This window comes from Bufo gargarizans, chromosome 1 (genome assembly GCF_014858855.1).
Source record: "Bufo gargarizans isolate SCDJY-AF-19 chromosome 1, ASM1485885v1, whole genome shotgun sequence".
Lineage (NCBI taxonomy): Eukaryota > Metazoa > Chordata > Amphibia > Anura > Bufonidae > Bufo > Bufo gargarizans.
The window spans coordinates 288,283,900-288,306,785 of record NC_058080.1 but is presented as its reverse complement, the minus strand read 5'-3'; the positions used below and the strand labels follow the sequence as shown (position 1 = coordinate 288,306,785).

General features: G+C 40.3%; 1 protein-coding gene across 1 annotated transcript; it reads right to left on the bottom strand.

The window, feature by feature from the left end:
- Positions 1 to 456: 456 nt before the first annotated feature.
- Positions 457 to 22,394, bottom strand: LOC122926970 (purpurin-like). Its single transcript, XM_044278506.1, has 6 exons — positions 22,317 to 22,394; positions 17,935 to 18,052; positions 13,269 to 13,405; positions 13,019 to 13,131; positions 4,351 to 4,563; positions 457 to 554 (listed from the first exon to the last, which is right to left on the bottom strand). The coding sequence occupies exons 2-6, from the start codon at positions 18,049 to 18,051 to the stop codon at positions 544 to 546; spliced, it is 591 nt and encodes a 196-aa protein (XP_044134441.1). The 5' UTR covers position 18,052; positions 22,317 to 22,394; the 3' UTR covers positions 457 to 543.
- Between the last annotated feature and the right edge of the window lie 492 nt (positions 22,395 to 22,886).

Here is a 22,886-nt window from a genome sequence, read left to right as displayed (position 1 = left end):
CTTTAAGTATCTTTTTTGTACAGAGCATCTTGAAAACTTGCATTTCAGGGACCAATAATTCACAGAAGTGGTACTGTATATTTAATGGCCCTAACGGCTACATTTTACAATGGATTTTTTTTTCTACTTTGTGATATATATGTATTAACTCCATGTATTGACTAGAATAGAACCAAAAGATAACATTATTACAAATAGACAAAAGATTCTGAAATAACAGTTTATTACGACTTTAAAAATATTAAGTCAATATAAAGTTGACGAAATAAGTTTACAAAAATCATAGATGTATTTTTATAGCACAGAGTCTGATCTAGAAAAATAACAGAAATGAGATGATGCCTTAAAACTAATGAAAACCATGAAGGATGACCTGTTACATTCATTACATGACACACGGTTTAACAGTTTCTAGAATGATGACATTTAAACATGTACTTTAATTGCACCAAGAAATAAAAAATAAAAAAAGTTGTGCATCTTGTGATACTTTGTTTACTCAGTCAAGATGTGCCACTTCCATACTTGAAATTATGTTATATTTTAGCAAGCTCCTGCAGAAAAAAATAGAAAGTTAATACATTTTTAATGGAGGAAGTAAAATAGCTTTTCACAAATTCTTTCTATAAAATAAACCTAGAGGAATAAACACATTTAGCATATACAGGTGAAACTCGAAAAATTTGAATATCAAAAGTCCATCATATGCAAAAGTCCATTTATTTCAGTAATCCTTCCTCAGACGCTCGCTTGGCCGCTCCTTCCTCAGTGCGCCTGCGCCGATGACGTCAGCCCTACACCCGGAAGAGAAGTCTTCTCTTCCGGGTGTAGGGCTGACATCATCGGCGCAGGCGCACTGAGGAAGGAGCACCCAAGCGAGCGTCCTTCTCTCAGAGCGCCTTCGCCGAATAAGGACTGGTACGGCGCAGGCGCAGGATTTGAGGCTGCAGGCAGGGCCAGCGAGAGGAGGAGAGCGCTCGCTGGCTCTGTCAATCAAGTGGAGGAGGGGGTGTTTTTTCAAACAGAGGATGCGGCGGCTACCAGCAAGTCCGCCCAACTTGCTGGTAGTGAAGAAATTTACATATCATAAAAGTATGTTTTTTACTGTAATTACTGCACAGCCCGAGGTAAGAGGGGCATATATGGAATCTGCTTACATTAACAAATATAATAAGTCAAAAACTGAAAGTTGGGGGTTGGGGGGTGACAGAAGCCCTAAGCCAGTACTCTTTGCTCTGCACTGATGAGGGGCAATAACCCTGAAACAGCTGTCTGCAGATGAGGTGCTGGCTTATTTAATATCTTAGTCATGTCTCAAGGCTTATTTTAAGAGCTGAACAATGACTTATAGGATAGCTGCCTTACATCTGATGGCATTAGAGGCAGAGCATGTTAAGTACTCATTTGCATCCCTTCCCTCTCATTAACATGAGTGATAATGCTCTTTGCCTCTCTGTGATCTTTTTACTAAAAATCACAGTGAGATAAAGTTGTCACTGTGATTTTGTAGTAAAAAGGTCACAGAGAGGCAAAGAACATTATCAATGATGTTAATGCTCCATGTCTCTGCTGTCCGGAATGGGGCTTGGCACTCTTTCACGCAGTGGATTCCACACATGGGATCCACTCGTGTGAAAGAGCCCTAAGAGTGTACTGCTACCACAGTTCCTGAAATCTGCAGGATACATTTTTTGGGAACAGTACTTAGTTCGTGTTAGGCCGGTGTCTTGTTCTTCAAAATCCGAAGGAGCATTGTTTATTCATGGCAGTTTTTTGCCAAGAATGAGTCTGGAAGTGGATTTGGTGTGTACTATACTTTACTTGCATTGTCCACATGCAAACTCTGGAGTCCACCTTTGCTAGAGAGAAACTGGGGTTGCTTACAATAGGAAATGAGGACCTGGAGGGCTATGAATAGTGAAGATGAAAGAGTGTATGGCATTTACAAAGTCATTGGGGATGTTGCGACTCCACCCAAGGCAGCATATGTCAAGATTAAAACTTTGTTTGCCAGGCACCAAAAGATTTGATGCTTTATTATGACTGTCATTAAAATGCCTGTTATGAATTTGTTGGGCACTGATAAAAATTGGAAAAAGGAATTTGATAAGGGAGCACCTGCAAAATGTACATGCATGGGAATATTTAATTAAGAGACAACTTGATATCTAATCCAAATGTAGTAAATGTAACTACAGTGCTGCTCATAATTATTCATACCCCTGGCAAATGTTGACTTAAAGTTACTTTTATTCAACCAGCAAGTAATTTTTTGACGGAAAATTACATAGGTGTCTCCCAAAAGATAATAAGACGATGTACAAGAGGCATTACTGTGTGGGGGAAAAACAATCTCAGCTTTTTATTGCATTTGAGCAAAAAGTGTCCAGTCCAAAATTATTCATACCCTTCTCAATAATCAATAGAAAAGCCTTTATTGGCTATTACAGCAATCAAACGCTTCCTATAATTGCAGACCAGCTTTTTACATGTCTCCACAGGTATTTTTGCCCATTCATCTTTAGCAATGAGCTCCAAATCTTTCAGGTTGGAGGGTCTTCTTGCCATCACCCTGATCTTTAGCTCCATCCACAAACTTTCAATTGGATTCAAGTCTGAACTCTGGCTGGGCCACTCCAAAACGTTAATGTTGTTGTCTGCTAACCATTTCTTCACCACTTTTAATTGTGAATTTTGGGTCATTGTCATGCTGAAATGTCCACTGATGCCCAAGGCAAAGTTTCTCTGCAGACTGCCTGATGTTGTCGTTGAGAACCCTTATGTCAGGGATCAGCAACCTTCGGCACTCCAGCTGTGGTGAAACTACAATTCCCAGCATGCTCCATTCATTTCTATGTGAGTTCTTAGAAGAGGAGAGTAAGTATGCATGCTGGGAGTTGTAGTTTCACAACATCTGGAGTGCCGGAGGTTACCTACCCCTGCCTTATGTTTTTCTCTTTTTTCATGGTGCCGTTTACTGTGATTAGGTTCCCTGGTCCATTGGTTGAAAAACACCCCCAAAGCATTAGGTTCCCACCACCATGTTGGACAGTGGGGATGGTGTTCTTGGGGTTAAAGGCTTCTCCTTTTTTTTACGCCAAATGAAGGAAACATCATTGTGACCAAACAATTAAATTTTTGTTTCACTTGACCATAACAGAGAAGACCATAAGTCTTCTTCTTTGTCCAGATGAGCTTTTGCAAAGGCCAAGCAAGCTTTTGTGTGCCTTATCTGGAGAAGTGGCGTCCTCCTTGGTCTGCATCCGTGGATCCCAGCAGTGTGCAGTGTCCGTTGGATTGTCTGCCTTGAGACATTGCCACCAGCAGAGCCCAGATTCACCAGGATGGCCTTGGTGGTGATCCTTGGATTCTTTTCACCTCTCTAACTATCCTCCTGGCCAGCACAGGTGTCACTTTTGGCTTCCGACCACATCCTCTGAGATTTTCCATAGTGCGGAACATCTTGTATTTTTTAATAATACTTTGCACTGTAGCCACTGGAACTTGAAAACATTTATAAATGGCCTTGTAGCCCTATCCTGACTTGTGATCAGCCACAATGCGCATCTGCAGGTCCTCACTGAGCTCCTTTTTCTTAGCCATGACTGTCCACAAAACAACTGCAGAGAGCTGCTGTTTTTTCACCTGTTGAGTTGATTAAAACAGCTGTTCCCAATTAATCAGGGTAATTAGGATGCTATAGAACAGCTTGGCCTATTTGGAATGGGATAGAACTTTTGATTTTCCCATAGACTGTGACAGTTTGTGAAGGGTATGAATAATGTTGGACTAGACACTTTTTGCTCAAATGTAAATAAAAGCTGAGAAATTGTTTTTTTCCACAATAATGCCTCTTGTACATCGTCTTATTATCTTTTGGGAGACACCCTATGTCATTTCCCATCAAAAAATTACTTGCTGGTTGAATAAAAGGAACTTTAAGTCAAAATGAGCCAGGGTTATTAATAATTATGGGCAGCACTGTATATAACTGCTATTAACATCTCTCATCGCAAACATCTGTTTGCCCAACAAGCCAGATACTTCGTTATGCCAGTACTGCTCTTCTAGGTTATTTAATACTTCATTGGACCCTGAGAATTGAATTTGCTGAGTAATAACGTTTGAACTTCTCTTTGCCTAGTTTACTTAGCTCAGATTATGGAGAACTACATTCCTCTTTACTGCTAGTAGAGAAATGGAAGTGACAACTGCTTGTACATTGGCTCTATGTGCTGTAGCAATGGTCACTTTTAGTTTCCATTTTAATCTAAAACATATTTTTAAATTCATTGGGACCTTATTATGAATGTTATATTTTTCAAACTGAATTTGAAAGCTGCTACATACCAGACTGGAGAACAGGTTGAAACTGTCCAGCCAAGCAGATTTCCTCTTGTTTCTGGCGCACAAGCCTTGTAATAGCTGGAGAAAATCCACGTGGGTTGCGTGAGAATATAATAGAATAGCCATCATGACATGTTCCATCGTCTTTAAGACTGCGGCAAGCATAAGTGACAGCATAGTTGTCATAGTCTGTGTCAATCACCCAGTAGTTGTCACCTGTGAAAATACAAAATTGTTCACCATGTACTTAAAAAAAAGGGTTTGAAAAACAGTAACGTGCACTGATTAATAATGGCAGTTTTAACACTAGTGCGAGATGACTGCGATGGCAAAACTTGCACGTAATCTATTAAAAGATATATCACCACTTTTGAAATTTGATGCGAAAGGAGAAGAGTCGCCAAAGAATTTCACAATAAAGGTCAAAAATTGGTGTTAATAGATGTACAAATGTGAACCACTGTCTATAGTTCAAACTCATAGGTGGTTTGAATCACATGAAAAATCCTATCATAACTGTAAAGTGAAAAAAAACACATTCCACTTTCTCTGGATGTCAACAGTACCTTTACATTATTAAAATTAAAGTAAAGGCATGCTGAAAGTCCTAAAAACTGGGCAAATGCAAACGTAAATATTGAGTAATATAAAATTGAGACCAAAGGATCAGGCATCACAACATCACAGTAATATATAATACCATATTCATTATGTCTAGAGGTGAGCGAAGTTATAAAAAATTTTTTGGTTCGATCCGAATTTATTCGTGGCACATCACGTTAAAAAACTGCTATTTTCTGGCTACAGAGAGCATTTATAGTGGTGTAGAACACCGTGCCTTGCAGTAACATACATAGGGAGTCTGCTGTGGTAGTGAAATAATACTGTGAGTCAGTATGACATGCATATAAATGGCAGCGCTCTTAAAATCACTGCGCACTTCACTTATTTGGGCAGTCACGGGGCCAAAACTGACCAAATAACTCAAGTATGAACTCAGACTTACAGGTCGACAGAGTGAAGAAAGTGTAAGTTTGTGTTGACGTCACTGATTATTTTGCCCTTCCTCTGATCTGTCAGAACAATAACCCACAAAAAACAGATCCTGTCTGTGGAGCATCCGCCTTTACTCGTTCAGCATTTGGTTAGTAATCCATCAGTATTGCTAATGCCAAAAAACAGGAGTGGATTCAAAACAGAGATGACACGTGAATGGAATATTTGCATGTCTTCTGTGTTTTGTACCCACTCCGGCTTTTGGCTACCAAATCACAAGCTAATTCTGATGGGACCATACAGGCCTTACAGCTGCTACACAAACAGGATCCGTTGTGCGTCTCATTTTTCCTTCCTTCTGACAGACCAGAAGAAGGGTCAAATAAATGATGATGTCAGCCAGCTCGAAAGGCAAAATAGTGGCCCATTCATGAAGTGGGGAGGGTGGGAACAGCATGAGGGGCCCTATGACATAGTGGTGTATTGGAAGCAGCATGAGGAGACCACAGAGCGGCCCAATGACAGTGTGGGGGTGGCGGCAGCATCAGGAGGCCACAGAGTGGCAAGGTGCCATAGTGTGGAGGTGGCGGCAGAAATCGGTTTCTTTTGTCAAAGTGTTGTGGCAACATGAATGATCTAGTCCAGTGATGACTAACCTTGGCACTCCAGCTGTGGTAAAACTACAACTCCCAAGATGCCCCCCTTGCTTGGCTGCTCTCAGAACTCTGTAGAAATAAATGGAGCATGTTGGGAGTCATGGTTTTACCACAGCTGGAGTGCCAAGGTTAGCCATCACTGATCTAGTCTGATGCATCAGGCATTGGTGGGTGGAAATTCTGGCTGATCCACGCCTGATTCATCTTGACAAAGTCAGTCTTTCCACATTTTGGGTAGACAGGCGAGTTCTTCTTGGGGTAACTATTACCCCCGTCGCACTAAACACCAGCTCTGATGCAACACTACTGGCCGGGCAGGAAAGCTTTTCCAGGGCAAACTCGGGCCAGTTGCAGCAACAAATCCAGTTTGGCTGCCCAGTAGTCCAGTGGATCTTCAATGACGGCTGGCAGGGTGCTCTTCAAGTATGCCACCACCTGCTGGTTCAGGTTCTGCTCTATGTCTAGCTGCTGGTTAATAGTTTCTTCACTATGCGGATGAAGAAAGCTGCTCATCAGCGACTCTAGATCAGGCTGCTGCTGCTGATGGAGCTGGTAATGCTCCTGCCACCCCGTGACCCCACCCATCCCTAGCAGCCGTGGTAGTGGAACGTGAGCGCAGAGGGCCCCCCCGGTCGGACCTGCAAGAGCATGGACGATGGCGCAGATAGACAGCGGCCAACTGACTACATAGGATGTCTCTATAGTAGTTCAGTTTGTCCTCCCTCTCAGTGGGTGTAAAAAAAAGGCCCCCCATTTTGTACCCGTAGCGAGGGTCCAACAAGGTGGAGAGCCAGAAGTCATCCCTCTGCCGAATGGTGACAATTCGACTGTCACTACACAAGCAAGTGAGCATCCATCGGGCCATTTGGGCAAGTGATCGGAGGGACTCTCTGCCTCCATCTCCACTGCATACTGCCACGGTGTGTATGGGTCCTCTGCCTCGTCTTCCTCATCGCCCTGTAGCTCCTCTGGCTGGTCCTGCTCCTCCTCTCCTGTAACCTGTTTGTAAAAACCACCCATTTCGCTACACATTGCTTGTGCTCCAATGTCCTCCTCCAGTTCAGCCCCCACAGGGCTCATGTGGCCGTGGGATCTAGGCGCCACGTCTCCAGTTTCCTGACCAGCCATATTTACCAGCATCTGTTCCAGGACATAAAGCAGTGGAATGACATAGTTCATCCCGTAGTCCTGGCGACTGACAAATAATGTGGCCTCCTCAAAGGGCCTAAGCAAACGGCAGGTGTCACGCATGAGCTGCCACTGGCTAACATCGAAGTTACACAGAGTACTCCTGTCCGCTTGCTCATCAAGAAATTCTTTATGGCCTTTCTCTGTTCGTATAGTCGGTCCAACATATGGAGGGTGAAATTCCAACAGGTGGAAACGTCGCATATTAGCCTATGTTGGGCATGCAGTTCTGCTGCTGCAGCTCAAGGAGGGTGTGCTTTGCAGTGTACGAGTGGCTGAAACGCATGCAAAGTTCCCTGGCCATTTTTAGGATGTCTTGCGGATGGGTGGAAGACTTCAGGAACCTCTTGACAGCTAGATTAAACACGTGTGCTATGCAGGGAGCATGGTTCAGCCCTCCTTGACGCAACGCCGACACTATGTTCTTCCCGTTGTTGGTCACCATGGTTCCGATTTTGAGTTGTTGCAGAGAAAGCCAGGATTCGATTTCTTGATGAAGGACACGGAGCAGTTCCTCCCCTGTGTGACTCCATTCGCCCAGGCAAAAAAGGTGCAGAACAGCATGACACCGCCATGCCCTGCACATGTGGTATGCTGGAGGGGCACTGTGAATTGTCCCTGCAGTTGAGGCTGAGGACACAGTGGAGGATGAGGAGGCAGAGGCGAACATTGTCACAGGACCAACGGCGTGAGAACATGGAGATGGAAGCGGCGTCATCTGGCCAAGTTGCTGGGGTGGCTGTGCAGGAACCACATTCACCCAGTAGGTCGTAAGAAACATGTATTGTCCCTGACCGTAGTTACAGCTCTACACGTCAGCACTGCCATGCACTTTGGCAGACACCGACAGGCTCAAGAACTGGCCCACCTTCTGTTCTACATGCGCGTGCAGGGCTGGTACTGCCTTTTTGGCAAAGAAATGACGGCTTGGGACTCTCCACCTCGGCACAAGTCATCAGTTCTCTGCAAGGTGCAGAGTCCACCGCTTGGAAAGGGAGGGACTGCAGCACCAGCAACTTAGCCAGGAGCACGTCCAGCTTCTGCGCCATTGGATGAGTACACGCATACTGTTGTCTCTTGTCGCTTCGGTGACTACCACATTGGAGCCATGGTTCTCCCAGGCCACCTTATGGTGACACTGCGTATGTTGACGCAGGGCCGTGGTGCCAACATTGGCACCCTGGCCACGCTTCACCTTCTGCCCACAGATTCTACTGTTCACCTCCTCCGGTGGGTTAACAAAAAACTGCAACACAGCTAGGTAGGTGATTTTACCCCCAATACTATGCACTGACTGACTGCTACCACCGCTGCCTCCATGAACCCGTGCTCCACTACTTCCCGGGCAGGTAAGCTCCTGCGAAGCTGGTGGTCTACCCCGGGCACGTTTGGCTACTGACCTCCCACTGCTGCCACCCAGCTGACTCCTGGCCACGCTAGCGACTTGCTGGCTCAGCCGCTCCCTCTTCTCCCAATGATGATGAAGCCCCTTCGTCACCCGGCTCCCAAGTGCGATCAGCTACATCATCATCTTCATTGAGTACTGTCTGCGTGTCACTGAGGTCCTCCTAAACTGTCTCTGACCTCTCGCAACACCAGCTCCAATGCCACTCTCCTCATCACTACTTGCCCGCCTAGTGGAGGAAGCGGCGGATGTCTCCTCCACATCTTGGCTTGCCAGTAACTGCTGACTGTCTTCTAGTAGCTTGTCCTCACTGTGTAGTAGAGCTAAGCCCACAGCATACAATACTTCTCTGGCTGAGGGAACAGAAAAGGACAGAGGCAGGTTGAGGACAGGTGAGGGCACAGGGCCTGCTCCCGGGACATGCCAACTAAGGGTTGTGTCTGACGAACCCACCGACTCTTGGGTGGGGGTGTCTGATGTCACTTGGGACGAAGTGGATGACCGAGTCAACCATTCAAGAACCGCTAGGTTGCTGGTCAAGACACGACTGCTTGCTGACACTGGGAGCTCAGGCCTCTCAAAGTAACCCCTGCTGCCACAGCCCCTTACTCTGTTGTGACCTGTGCCAGAAACATTTAGGCCTCTGCCACTCCCCTATGCAGGGCCTGGCACTTCTCTGTCTTACATACTGTTAGATCAAATAAATAAATAAATACTGTAAATGAAAAGAAAATTAAAACACCCAAAAAAGTCTGTAATTTTCTCACTTCCCCACACAATGGCTAATAAGCCTTTTTCTCCCCACTAATACACACAAAAAAGGGTTTTAGAACATATAACTGCATCGCTGAATGGCAAATATATTTTTATTTTGCCACTATTACACGGCAAAAAGGGCTTTAGAACATATAACTGCACCGCTGAATGGCAAATATATTTTACTTTTGCCACTAATACACGACAAAAAGGACTTTAGAACATATAACTGCATCACTGAACGGCAAATATATTTTTATTTTGCCACTTATACATGACAAAAAGGGCTTTAGAACATATAACTGCACCGCTGAACTGGCAAATATATTTTACTTTAGCCACTAATACACGACAAAAAGGGCTTTAGAACATATAACTTCACCTCTGAATGGCAAATATATTTTACTTTTGCCACTAATGCATGACAAAAGGGGCTTTAGAACATATAACTGCACCGCTGAATGGCAAATATATATTTATTTTTTCCACTTATACACTCCACAAAAGGCTTTAGAACATATAACTGCACTGCTGAACGGCGAATATATTTTTATTTTGCCACTATTACACGCCAAAAAGGGCTTTAGAACATATAACTGCACCGCTGAATGGCAAATATATTTTACTTTTGCCACTAATACACGACAAAAAGGACTTTAGAACATATAACTGCATCACTGAACGGCAAATATATTTTTATTTTGCCACTTATACATGACAAAAAGGGCTTTAGAACATATAACTGCATCGCTGAACAGCAAATATATTTTACTTTTGTCACTAATATGCGCCAAAAAGGGCTTTAGAATATAGAACTGGCACCGCTGAATGGCAAATATATATTTATTTTGCCACTAATACACAACAAAAAGGGCTTTAGAAGACATAACTGCACAGTTGAACGGCAAATATATTTTTATTTTGCCACTATTACACACCAAAAAGGGCTTTAGAACACATAATTGCACGCTGAACGGCAACTGGGCCCTTATTTTTTTCAACTAATACATGCCACAGAAGGCTTTAGAACATATAACTGCACCGCTGAACGGCAAATATATTTTATTTTTGCCACTAATACGTGACAAAAGGGGCTTTAGGACATATAACTGCACCGCTGAATGGCAAATATATTTTTATTTTGCACTAATACACGACAAAAAGGGCTTTAGAACATATAACTCCACCGCTGAACTACAACTATATTTTTCTTTTTTTCACTTATATACTCCACAAAAGAGCTTTATACTAAATTATTGCACTGCTGAACGGCAAATAGGACCTCTAATTTTTTTTCCACTTATATACGAAACAAAAGGCTTTAGAACATATAACTGTACCGCTGAACGGCAAATATATTTTACTTTTGCCACTAATACACAACATAAAGGGCTTTAGAACATATAACTGCACTGCTGAATGGCAACTAGGCCCTTATTTTTTTTACTTATACATGCCACAAAAGGCTTTACAACATATAACTTCACCGCTGAACAGCAAATATATTTTACTTTTGCCACTAATACATGACAAAAAGGGCTTTAGAACATATAACTGCACTGCTGAACAGCAAATATATTTTACTTTTGCCACTAATACACAACAAAAAGGACTTTAGAACATTTAACTGCACCGCTGAATGGCAACTAGGCCCTTATTTTTTTTCCACTTATACACACCACAGAAGGCTTTAGAACATATAACTGCACCGCTGAACAGCAAAGATATTTTACTTTTGCTACTAATACACGACAAAAAGGGCTTTAGAACATATAACTGCACAGCTGAACAGCAAATATATTTAACTTTTGCCACTAATACACGAAAAAAAGGGCTTTAGAACATTTAACTGCACCTCTGAACGGCAAATATATTTTACTTTTGCCACTAATACACCACAAAAAGGGCTTTAGCACATATAACTGCACCCCTGAATGGCAAATATATTTTTATTTTGCCACTATTACACGCCAAAAAGGGCTTTAAAACATATAACTGCACCGCTGAACGGCAAATACATTTTACTTTTGCCACTAATACACCACAAAAAGGGCTTTAGAACATATAACTGCACCGCTGAACGGCAAATACATTTTACTTTTGCCACTAATACACCACAAAAAGGGCTTTAGAACATATAACTGCACCGCTGATCGGCAAATAGGCCCTTATTTTTTTCCACTTATACACGCCACAGAAGGTTTTAGAACATTTAACTGCACAGCTGAACAGCAAATATATTTTACTTTTGCCACTAATACATGACAAAAAGGGCTTTAGAACATATAACTGCACCACTGAACTGCAAATATATTTTCATTTTGCCACTAATATATGACAAAAAGGGCTTTAGAACATATAATTGCACTGCTGAACGCCAAACATATTTTACTTTTGCCACTAATACACGACAAAAAGGGCTTTAGAACATATAACTGCACCGCTGAACGGCAAATACATTTTACTTTTGCCACTAATACACAGCAAAAAGGGCTTTAGAATATATAACTGCACCACTGATCGGCAGATAGGCCCTTATTTTTTTCCACTTATACACGCCACAGAAGGTTTTAGAACATTTAACTGCACAGCTGAACAGCAAATATATTTTACTTTTGACACTAATACACGACAAAAAAGGCTTTAGAACATATTACTGGACCGCTGAATGGCAAATATTTTTTACTTTTGCCACTAATACACGACAAAAAGAGCTGTCATTTTTGCACTTCACCACACAACGGCTAATAAGCTGTTTTTTCCCACCTTTTTTTCTTTAGAAAATATAACTGCACCGCACAAAGGCAAATAAGACATGGAAATATTTCCTTGTAATAAACTCTATTAATGGCTGTATCAAACAGAACTTACACCCCAATAACAAGAACAGTTTGCTGTAATTACAGAGCTTTAAATTGGCATTTGGGTCCCCAGTCAGTGCAGCAAGGTGTAATAGGATTGTTACTATTACTTAAGCTGCAACCTCCCCTACAGAACCCTGTTCTACATAAATGCTGTGGAGTGATTTCTCCCTTTCCTTTCCCTACACCTTGAATAATCTTTCCCTGAACTTGTAAATAGTTTTTTTTTAGCACAATGAAGTTTTTTCTAGCACTGTCCTGCTGACGTCTCTCCCTGCACTAAGTACTCTGGAAAATGGCAGAATCCAAGATGGCTGAGGCTAGTTATAGGGCTGTGACATCACAGGGCTGGCTGGCTGCTGATTGGCTGCATGCATGGCATTATGGATGATCCCACCTTCCCAGAGTTCCTTGCTCCATGTCTTCACATGTGCAGCAGCCATTTTAGGAAAAAATGCTATTTGTTACCACGAAGCGTGAGGAAATTCGGATTCGGTGTGAATCAAATAATTTGTGAAATTCGGATCGAATTCCACTTCGTCAGCTTTGATTCGATCATCTCTAATTATGTCATTTTCTAATTTACTTTAGTATTTAAAGAGGAAAATTGAACAATATTCACTGACAATACTACAAAGAATATACATTTAGGTCTTTTGCTAAGTTATAGCATATTTATAGTATTAGATTGTTTGTTTTTTTTTACCCTACCAACTGGGTTAAATGAGTTTACGCATGGCCTCCTCCCTTAAAACTCAATAGTCCATGGATTCAAGTAACTTTGCTTAGCAGAATGGATTTTAACTTACCTCCACTTGATAAGTAGCTAGCCAGTCCCTGGTAGGTCATATACATTTTGGCTGGTGTGGTTGGGTCTGGTACTGAATACTGAGCAGCCATATCTGCACAGATAAGCCAAAACCTAGAAATGAAATTATCAATACATTTTCAATAAATCAATTATAAATGGTTATTTTTTTCCCAATTATTTATTTTTTACTTATATTGTGGGTCGAGTGTGATTTACTGATTGTGAACTTTGTTAAAGGTATTTCTTACCCAAAAAGCTTAACTCTGCCTTTTGAAGATGCAGTCATTGTACCATCTTCATCTACTGTGTACTCAGCAGAAATGTTATCCTGAAGGAAGAGGCCTTCTGGTTCTTTCTTTCCAACGGCATACCATTTTCCTCCATACTATATAGAAGGATGCAAAAATAACCATAAACCAAATGAATGATGTACAATCTACACTACAAGTATCATTGTGGGACATCTTACTGTATTTATGGACATTTTACTTGAAAAACCAGCATCCTACTTGGATATTTTTGCTTTTATGAAGAGGCACACCTTGATTGAGTTACACCAGTTTCCCTTTCTTTGGCTGTTGGCCTGATACAATGATACTTTACTGAATGGCACATTTCCAATTCTTTTCTGCCAATGATATGATTTTGTAAAAAAACTTTTTAGGGTGCTTTCACACACAGCTTTTTTGTGACATTTTTCTGCACCTGCTTCTTTAAAAAAATGCAGCATGCTATAGCAATTGACATTTTGTTTAGCCATCACCTTCTCTAAAGGTGAAAAAATGCCACGAGGAAAATGCTAGTGGTTAGGCCCCTTTCACACGGGTGAGTATTCCGCGCAGATGTGTTGCGTGAGTTGAACGCATTGCACCCGCACTGAATCCTGACCCATTCTTTTCTATGGGGCTGTTCACATGAGCGGTGATTTTCATGCATCACTTATGCGTTGCATGAAAATCGCAGCATGCTCTATTTTGTGTGTTTTTCACGTAACGCAGGCCCCATAGAAATGAATGGGGTTGCGTGAAAATTGCAAGTATCCGCAAGCAAGTGCGGATGCGGTGCGATTTTCACGCACGGTTGCTAGGAGACGATCAGGATGGAGACCCGATCATTATTATTTTCCCTTATAACTTGTTTATAAGGGAAAATAATAGCATTCTGAATATAGAATGCATAGTAAAATAGCGCTGGAGGGGTTAAAAAAAATATATATAATTTAACTCACCTTAGTCCACTTGATCGCGCTGGCCGGCATCTCGTCTGTCTCCTTTGGTGAACAGGACCTGTGGTGACGTCACTCCGGTCATCACATGTTCCATCACATGATCTTTTACCATGGTGATGGATCATGTGATGACCGGAGTGATGTCACCACAGGTCCTGTTCCTGAAATGAATGCTCACCACAGGTCCTGTTCAGCAAAGGAGACAGAAGAGATGCTGGGCTACACGATCAAGTCGACTAAGGTGAGTTAAATTATTTTTTAAAAAATTTTAACCCCTCCAGCGCTATTTTACTATGCATTCTGTATTCAGAATGCTATTACTTTCACTTATTACCATGTTATAAGGGAAAATAATACAATCTACAGAACACCGATCCCAAGTCCGAACTTCTGTGAAGAAGTTCGGGTTTGGGTACCAAACATGCGCGATTTTTCTCACGCGAGTGCAAAACGCATTACAATGTTTTGCACTTGCGCTGAAAAATTGCGCATGTTCCCGCAAAGCACCCGCACATGTTTCCGCAACGGCCGTGTGAAAGAGGCCTAAGACATAGTGGTATACACTGTATACAAAAAACATCATGTAGGTGCGAAAAACAACTGTAAGATGTGAATTCTGCCATTTTCTTAGGGGTAAAGAAAAATTCCAGAATTTCATGTTTGTAAGGATCCTAAATGTGCAATATTTTCTTTTTTGGTAGAGGGAAAGTTTATGTAGTCTGAAAATGACCACTAATCACATGTTGTGGTCAAACCTTAGATTACAATATGTAGGACAAAGGTATTAAACAAAAAAATCTGGACTATAATTTCACATCCAAAGAAAAAAATATATATATTATTGTAGGAAAAAGAATTGTAGGATAGTAGAAGGCTAAAATGTTTGAAACTATGCCCCTCAAATCATTCAAAACTGAATTTTTAAACTTTATTGTTCCTTTAGGTGTTCCACATGAATTAAAGTAAAATAAAGGTGAAGTCTTAAAATTTCAATTTTTTTGCACATTTTTCCATTTTAATTCATTTTTCCTGTAACACAGCAAATTTTGACAGCAATACAAACCTCAATAATTATTACTCTGATTCTGCAGTTTATAGAAATTTCCCATATGTGATCCCCAACTGTGCTAATTGACTCAAACATAGTCCACATAAATGAAGGTACACTTTATGGATTGTAGGGTCTTTTTTCATAAGGATGTTTTTCAGGCACTGTGCTAGTTTTGCAGAGGCCTTGAGCTGCAAAATCATTAAAAACACCTCTGAAAGAACCCTTTAAAGAACCTGAAAGACCCCTCAAAACAAAGAGAAAATGTAAAATATATATTTTTTCAAATAAAATGTTGCGTTAGCAGTAGTAATAGGAGAAAAACACCTCACAATTTGTTATACAGTACATTCTCTCCTGAATATGGCAACACCTAATATTTGTTTGTAAACTGCTGTATGGCACATAAGGGCTCAAAAGGGAAGAAGAACAGTTTGGCAGAATTTGCTGCTCTAATGAAACCCCCCAATAAATTATCCCATTTTGGAATCAAACCCCCTTAGGGATGTACTGAGTGATTTTTGGCCCTACAGGTGTTTCAATGAACTTATTAACACTGGGTTGCGAAAATGAAAAATTACATTTTTCCAATAAAACATTGCTTCAGCCCTACATTTTTCATTTTCACAACATTTTATAGAAGAAAAAGTTACCCACAATTTGTTATATGATTTCATCTGAATACAGAAATACCCAATTTATGGTCTTAAACGGCTGTATGGGCAAATGAGTGTAGAAGGGAATGAGTACTATTTGGCTTTTGGAGCGCTGATTTTTCTGGGGTTGTTTTTAGGTACTATGTCACGTTTGCAGAGAGCCTAAAGTACCCGTAGAGTAGAAAACTCCAAAGTGACCCCATTTTGGAAACTAAAACTCTGAAGTAATTCACCTTGGGTTATAGTCATTGTTTTGAGCCCACAGGTGTTTTTTTAAGATTAAGATATGAAAAATTACATTTTATTTCAATTATATGTAGTTTTAAACCCATTTTTTCCACAAGTGGCAATCAGATAAAAAGCATGCCAAAATGTTGTTATATAATAACACAAATATTAAAAATTCTAATAACCCCTTTCCTAATTTTACATCTAAAAATAAGTAAACAAAAAAAAAAGAAATATTATTGGCATCACTGCATCTAAAAATGGCCAAACTATTACATTTGGACTATTAATGTATACATTTTTTTTGCGTTATGAGTTTTTAGGAAGCTGAATAAAGAAAACGCAGAAATTCCAACACCAGGGAGCCAATGAGGTGTAAGAGGAAGCCCCTCCCTCTGTAAATCACTTAGATGTGACAGCAGTGACTACCTCTAAGGGTTTAAATGGCTGGGATTGAAGTTACCTCCAGTCTTGCAGTTACAGTGGGAGCTATCTGCAATCATGCTGTGATTGTGTGAGCACAACTTCTGTGCCTGCTCAATCACTGTCCCATGTATGTACAGCATATGTGGGGAAGGGGTTAAATGACCAAACAGAATTTTTTTATAGCTTTTGAAGATACATGTACTAAAAAAAGGAAAATGTGCCTGATCAGGAAGGCGAATATATGGGCCGGTTTGAACTGGTTAACAAATACACACAAAAAAATGTTGACCAAACCATACAAATCATGAAGTGTGAAACAGAATAGATAAAATAACAATTTGGTTAAAACTACAGAAAACTTAAATTGCAGACTCTACTGTGATTAATCCCCAAAGTGCCCCTTACACCATCAGGGTACTGACAAAGGTCCATGCTACTCAGATATAGGATGGTTGTTTGGTGGGATTCTCACACTGTAGACCAACAAGCTGTCCATTTACCTGTCTTTGATACCAAGAGAGCAATGTAGTCACTTGGAATTTCCTTTATCTGAATAGCAAACAGTGGCTGAGCATGGCAAGAAGAAAACATTTTTGACTCATTAACCCTGTAAAACTGTTATTATGTTCGTCATAAAACCTGAGTCATTCCATATCGCTTCACCAAAACCAGGTAGAGCTGAATCACAGTTTTCTGAGAACTGCTGTATACTGACTAATGACACACTGCTATAATCAGGGAGTGCAGTTACTCAGATACGCAGTTACTCAAATATGGCAGCATAAACCTGGTGACAGAACTTCGTTAATGTATCAAAAGCTCCCAAATCTGCAATATTTTTACCACAGCATTTCTGTTCTAAAACAAAAATGTACAATCCGACAGGACAGTCTTCTGGGCAATGCCAGGGTTACCTTTTTTTACGCAACTAGTCCCAGACAGATAGGAATCCTACTCTACTTGTCATGTGCAGTTTTTTGAATAAATAACCCCATTAAGATACATATGCAGTAGTTAAAAAAGTATATGGAAAGTGAGATAAAAGGTGGAAATGTCCATAAAATGCAATTATACAGAAAAAACAACTCTGCAGACAAATTAATAGAAATTAAAAGTATTAGTCGAGGAATATAATGTGTTATGTTTTTAGATATATTTTTTGATTATAAGACATTTAGGCCATGATATTTTTTCTATATTATTAGACTGCTGTTATGCAGTTTTATCTAATCGACTAGTAACATACATCACAGACACTATACTATGGCTATACTTTTGCCTCCATATAATAAACTAACAAAACAATATGTCTAGTCCTGTAATCTTACCCTTTTCACATCAAAGTCTTCTTTCACTTTTAGAGTATCAACCACACAAGATTGGGCCTTGCATTGCTCAATGATGGTGAGAAGTGCAGTAATAAAGACGTACTTGAAATTATTCATTCTGGAAGAAAGCAATTTTTTGTTATCATTTAGCAATTCTTAGCTGTAGAGGTTCAATGGTGTGCAAGTCTGTTATCTAATAGATCGCTGCAAAAATCTGCAACATAGCTACAAGGTGTACAGAGGTTGCAGAGTCACACTTGTACCTTGGTGTCTGAGGAAGCCCAAGGTACAAGATAACAGGTAATACATTTTTTTGCATTTGGATTTCAAGCAACTACTCTGCTTAAGATGCTAAATAAATTATACAAGATAGTTTAGATGTGCTTCTCATATGCCTTGTAGTTCTTTTATGCCAGGTATGCTGGTATGATAGTTGTATGCATAAAAAAGCTATTTAATTGGTAAAAAGAACAATAAGGCTACTTTCACACCTGCGTTTAGGTGCGGATCCGTCTGGTATCTGCACAGACGGATCCGCACCTATAATGCAAACGATTAGATCCGTTCAGAACTGATCCGTTTGCATTACCATAAACATGCAAACGGATCCGTTTTGACTTTACATTGAAAGTCAATGGGGGACGGATCCGTTTGAAAATTGAACCATATTGTGTCAACTTCAAACGGATCCGTCCCCTTTGACTTACATTGTAAGTCTGGATGGATCCGTTTGCCTCCGCACGGACAAACGGTGCCAGACTGATGCATTCTGAGCGGATCCGCATCCACTCAGAATGCATTAGGGCAGTACGGATCCGTTCGGGGCCGCTTGTGAGAGCCTTCAAACGGAACTCACAAGCGGAGCCCCGAACGCTAATGTGAAAGTAGCCTAAGACTTTGAAGGAAGAAGAGAAAGATGACAACCCCCAACGGTATAGGTAATGTAATCATAATTACTGTAAAAAGAAGATGGGATATTCACAAAAAAACACCTTATATAATGGTAACCTTCTCTATCGATCTAGTAAAGTGTATAAATAATATAATTGAATTGCTATCGAATAATTCAAATTACTTAGCAAAAATCGAATTCTTAATATTTAATTAGTACAGGATTAAATGTTGATCAATATAATTTGTCTTCATCTTATCTAAAGAAGGTCATTGATTTCATTATCAAGGTGACTTCCAGAGTTGATATATTACCATACAAAATTTGTGAACAATAAAGTAGTTCACAGTTGACTCAGTGGTTAGCACTGTTGCCCTGCAGCTTTGAGGTCCTGGGTTTGAATCTCACCACGGGCAAAATCTGCATGAAGGCTGTAAGTTCTCCCTGTGTTTGTTTGGATTTGTTCCAATATTATCCCGCACTCCAAAAACTTACCGATAGGCTAACTGAGCCTGCGGAATATGTTGGGGTTCTGTATAAATAACTAAAAAAGTTTAAATGGTTTTACCCGCATATGCAATGAATCTATGTATGAATTTGGGGTACAGAAACAGGATGTTTTTGTGAATGTTCTGATTTAGCCATTCATTTTTAGGCATGGCTGTCTCATTAGGAATACACATGGCATAACTAATTTATACTCAGATACAGATTTCAGGAGCTTTCTGTTCACAGTGCTTTCAGAGTCTCCATTGGGAGTTCCATTGGGTTTACGTAATGCTTTACTATCTATAAAAATAATGAAAACCTCAGCTGACTACATTAAATTTGATGAGGTCCATTGGGGACTCTATCTGTCATATAATGGCATTATTTTGAATTTTCGTTAGATATTTTTTTTTTTACGTACACATTAAATAGACCATTCTAAATCATGAAAACATTTTTCTGACATTTTGGTGATATCCCACCATCCTCCCCAGATCTCACTTTCTTGGACATGGCTGCAGTCTGATCACCGAGTACAAATATTCAGCAAATGTTCTTGCCACAAGCTCAGAGCATCAGGCTGCAGCAAAGGATCATGAGCATGTAAAGATTTACTAAAAACTAGAATTTTTGTTTTATTAATTGGAGGTTACCTTTAACCCCAAATGCTTGTCATGGAATCCTTTGTTTAAAGGCTCCATGCTTCTATGTACATCATTGGATTGAAGGGTTCAGCTTCTGCTGTCAATTACTCCTGGGACTTATGCTGTAAAGACTGGGATCAGAGGAACCTCCAATCTCTCATCCATTGAACCCATTAGTCAATAGCAATTTTGCCGTCTAAGGTATTTGTCAGCCTATCTATGCCCTAATGTGAAGAAAAACTACAACTAAATCTGTAAACAATACTCCCCCATACTGACTGACCAAAATAATTCCATAAAACATATTTTATTGCACAATAGTGTGCAATAGTAATCGTCATAAAAGAGTAAACCTAAATAAATAAAAAATACTGATATTTTGGATTATTGTATTAAAATGGACCTTTAGAAAATGGTTGCAATGGCAGAATTGCAGGGTTTTGTTTTGCATACCGTCCTCTGAAAGATTAATAAAAGCTATTTAATAAATGATATATACTCCAGAATTGAAAAATAAACTCAATCTGCAAAAAAAAACAACTTTTCATACAGCTACATTGACCGAAAAATAAGACGTTATGGCTCACTAATGACTACTAATAACTTCCTGATCACCAATATTAATGTTAGAGACAAGGCCAGCACATCTCTACAGTATAGTATTGTACTACACGTACTGTGCTGCTATGTACCTCTGGTAAGATGAGATGGTCCTCTGGACACCAGGTTAGGGCAGCTTTATGTTATTTTTCTGGTGCACTGTGTATACAGTACAGAACCCTGAAGAAGCTCCGGTCCTCCTCATAGTAAGTGATTTACAGTTATCAGCAGCTATCTCTGACTGTTATATGTTAAAAAATTATATGTTAAGGATGTTCTTTATCTGTATTAGTGATCTGCTTAGTTTCTTCCATCTTAATCATTTCTTAATTTTGATTTACACTATGTGGGCTTTAGAACCAAATACTAGTTTTTCATAGAGTTATGCTCTCAACACAACATTTTTAATGTACAGTGGTCATCCCAAAACAAATTAATATTGCAAATGAGGGACCACAATATAGAGATACATTGATTGTACTGTATATAGTCTTTAAAAAGCCTACTGGACCACGAGAACCATTCAATTTACCCAGAGCCACATGCTTCTCTTGTGCCTAATGGAAATTATGGCCCTAGCCAATATGTTAACCTATAACAATAATTTAAAAAAAATATTAGGTGATAATACCAAGAAACACAATGTATGATAATATACAGAAAAAAGTGGGTCTTGTAGAATAAAACCAAACATGCCTACACATCAATGCTGCCTTCATTTTTAGTGGACTTACCTGATCATCTATGGATGTGAAGTGAAGACTTTGCAGATTAAAATAAACATCACTTTCTGCTTTAAATAATAAGCCCCCAGTCTACCTAAGTAGTTATTTTGGTCCATGGGGCACAGTAAGAAGCTTAACGTTAATCCAGTACATAAAATCTATGTGTAATCCTTTTCTCTGATGTGTGCCTGTCTAATTGTGAGAGAACACACACATGAATTGGATAAGAAAAGAGTGTATTTAGAAACTGAGCACGAGTCGTCTACACATGAGGGCCGTCATAAGCTTTCACAGCAGTAATGGCCATGGGTTCATTTAATATACACAATGCTGCTGTAGGAAGATAATGCCTAAGGTTTCTGTGTCTAGAAAACTAAGGAGCATAAATAAATGGCATCTAATGTTCTGAGATTTACAAGCCCCAGTATTAGTCCGTCGGCGCAGAATGCACTAAATTCAAGGGTGGACTGGATACTTCAAGTGGCCCTGGAAAAAAATAAATAGAATTGGCCCTCATGTTGTAGGTGGGTTCAAATTGAAGGGCAACACAAGGTCTCTTAATAAATTTGGTGGATCTCCAGGTTCGTCTGTGCTCCAGAAATTCGAATCTACTGATTAAGATACTGGCATAAATAATAGTAAATCTGTTAGACATGGTCAAGCTCCCTGTGGATAACCCCCACCCACTTAGCTCGTCACTTTTGAAGAGTGGCAAGAGAACTGAAAAGTTGTCAATTATGGCGCAAATGATGGTGCACATTTTTTATAGGTATAATATGATCAATGAAATTATTAAGGAATAAAATGATTGATAAATATTCTTCTAGAGCAGAGATCAGCAACCTCCACCACTCCAGCAGTTGTAAACCTACAACTCCCAGCTTGCATGCCTGCTCTGCTCTTCTAAGCATACCTGCTGCCTAAGGTGAAAACTGAAATGGCGCCCCCCCCCCCCCCGATGTTTAAATTCTCAATTCAAGCTCCCCGAGCCTTACTGTTATACATATGTACTGTTATACTGTACATACATACCTCTTACATCCAGTGATGTCTCCCCTGATGTTCTCTTTCCTCTTCTCCTCCCTTCGGACCAGACCACCTTGCCGCCTTCTTTCACCCACATCTCGTAACTGCAGAGTTTACCACACAGACATTTTAGATTTATCACTTTTCTATCACCCGCCTCCTCATTGTGCCCTAGACCTTTTATCCTGCTGCTAAACGCAATACTGTGCCTAATGTAAACCACAATGCCCCCAAATACTATACTGCAAAAATAATAGTGCCATACAGATAGTAACACCATAGTAAGTGCTCCCTAAAATCCCACCAATAGTAATAATTGTCTCTCAAAGTGCCCTCATTAGTAATAGTGGCCCCATGCAGTGCCCCAATAGCAAGAATAGTCCCCAGAAGTGCCCACTTTAGTAGTAATGCCCTCAATAGTGTGCCCTATAATAATAATGCCCCCACATTGACCCCAGTAGTAATAATACCCGCATAGCACCCCCAGAAGAAATAAGGTCCACCTATTGTGCCTCAGCAGTAGCAAGGCCCCTCTGTAAGGCTCTTTTACAGCCCACAGTAGTAATAAAGCCGGTT

Coding starts and splice junctions, on each gene's coding strand:
- LOC122926970 (XM_044278506.1), bottom strand. CDS start 18,051: ATGAATAATTTCAAGTACGTCTTTATTACTGCACTTCTCACCATCATT. Junction 13,132..13,268: donor GGCAGAGTTAAGCTTTTTGG/GTAAGAAATACC, acceptor TTTCATTTCTAG/GTTTTGGCTTATCTGTGCAG. Junction 4,564..13,018: donor TAGCTACTTATCAAGTGGAG/GTAAGTTAAAAT, acceptor GTATTTTCACAG/GTGACAACTACTGGGTGATT.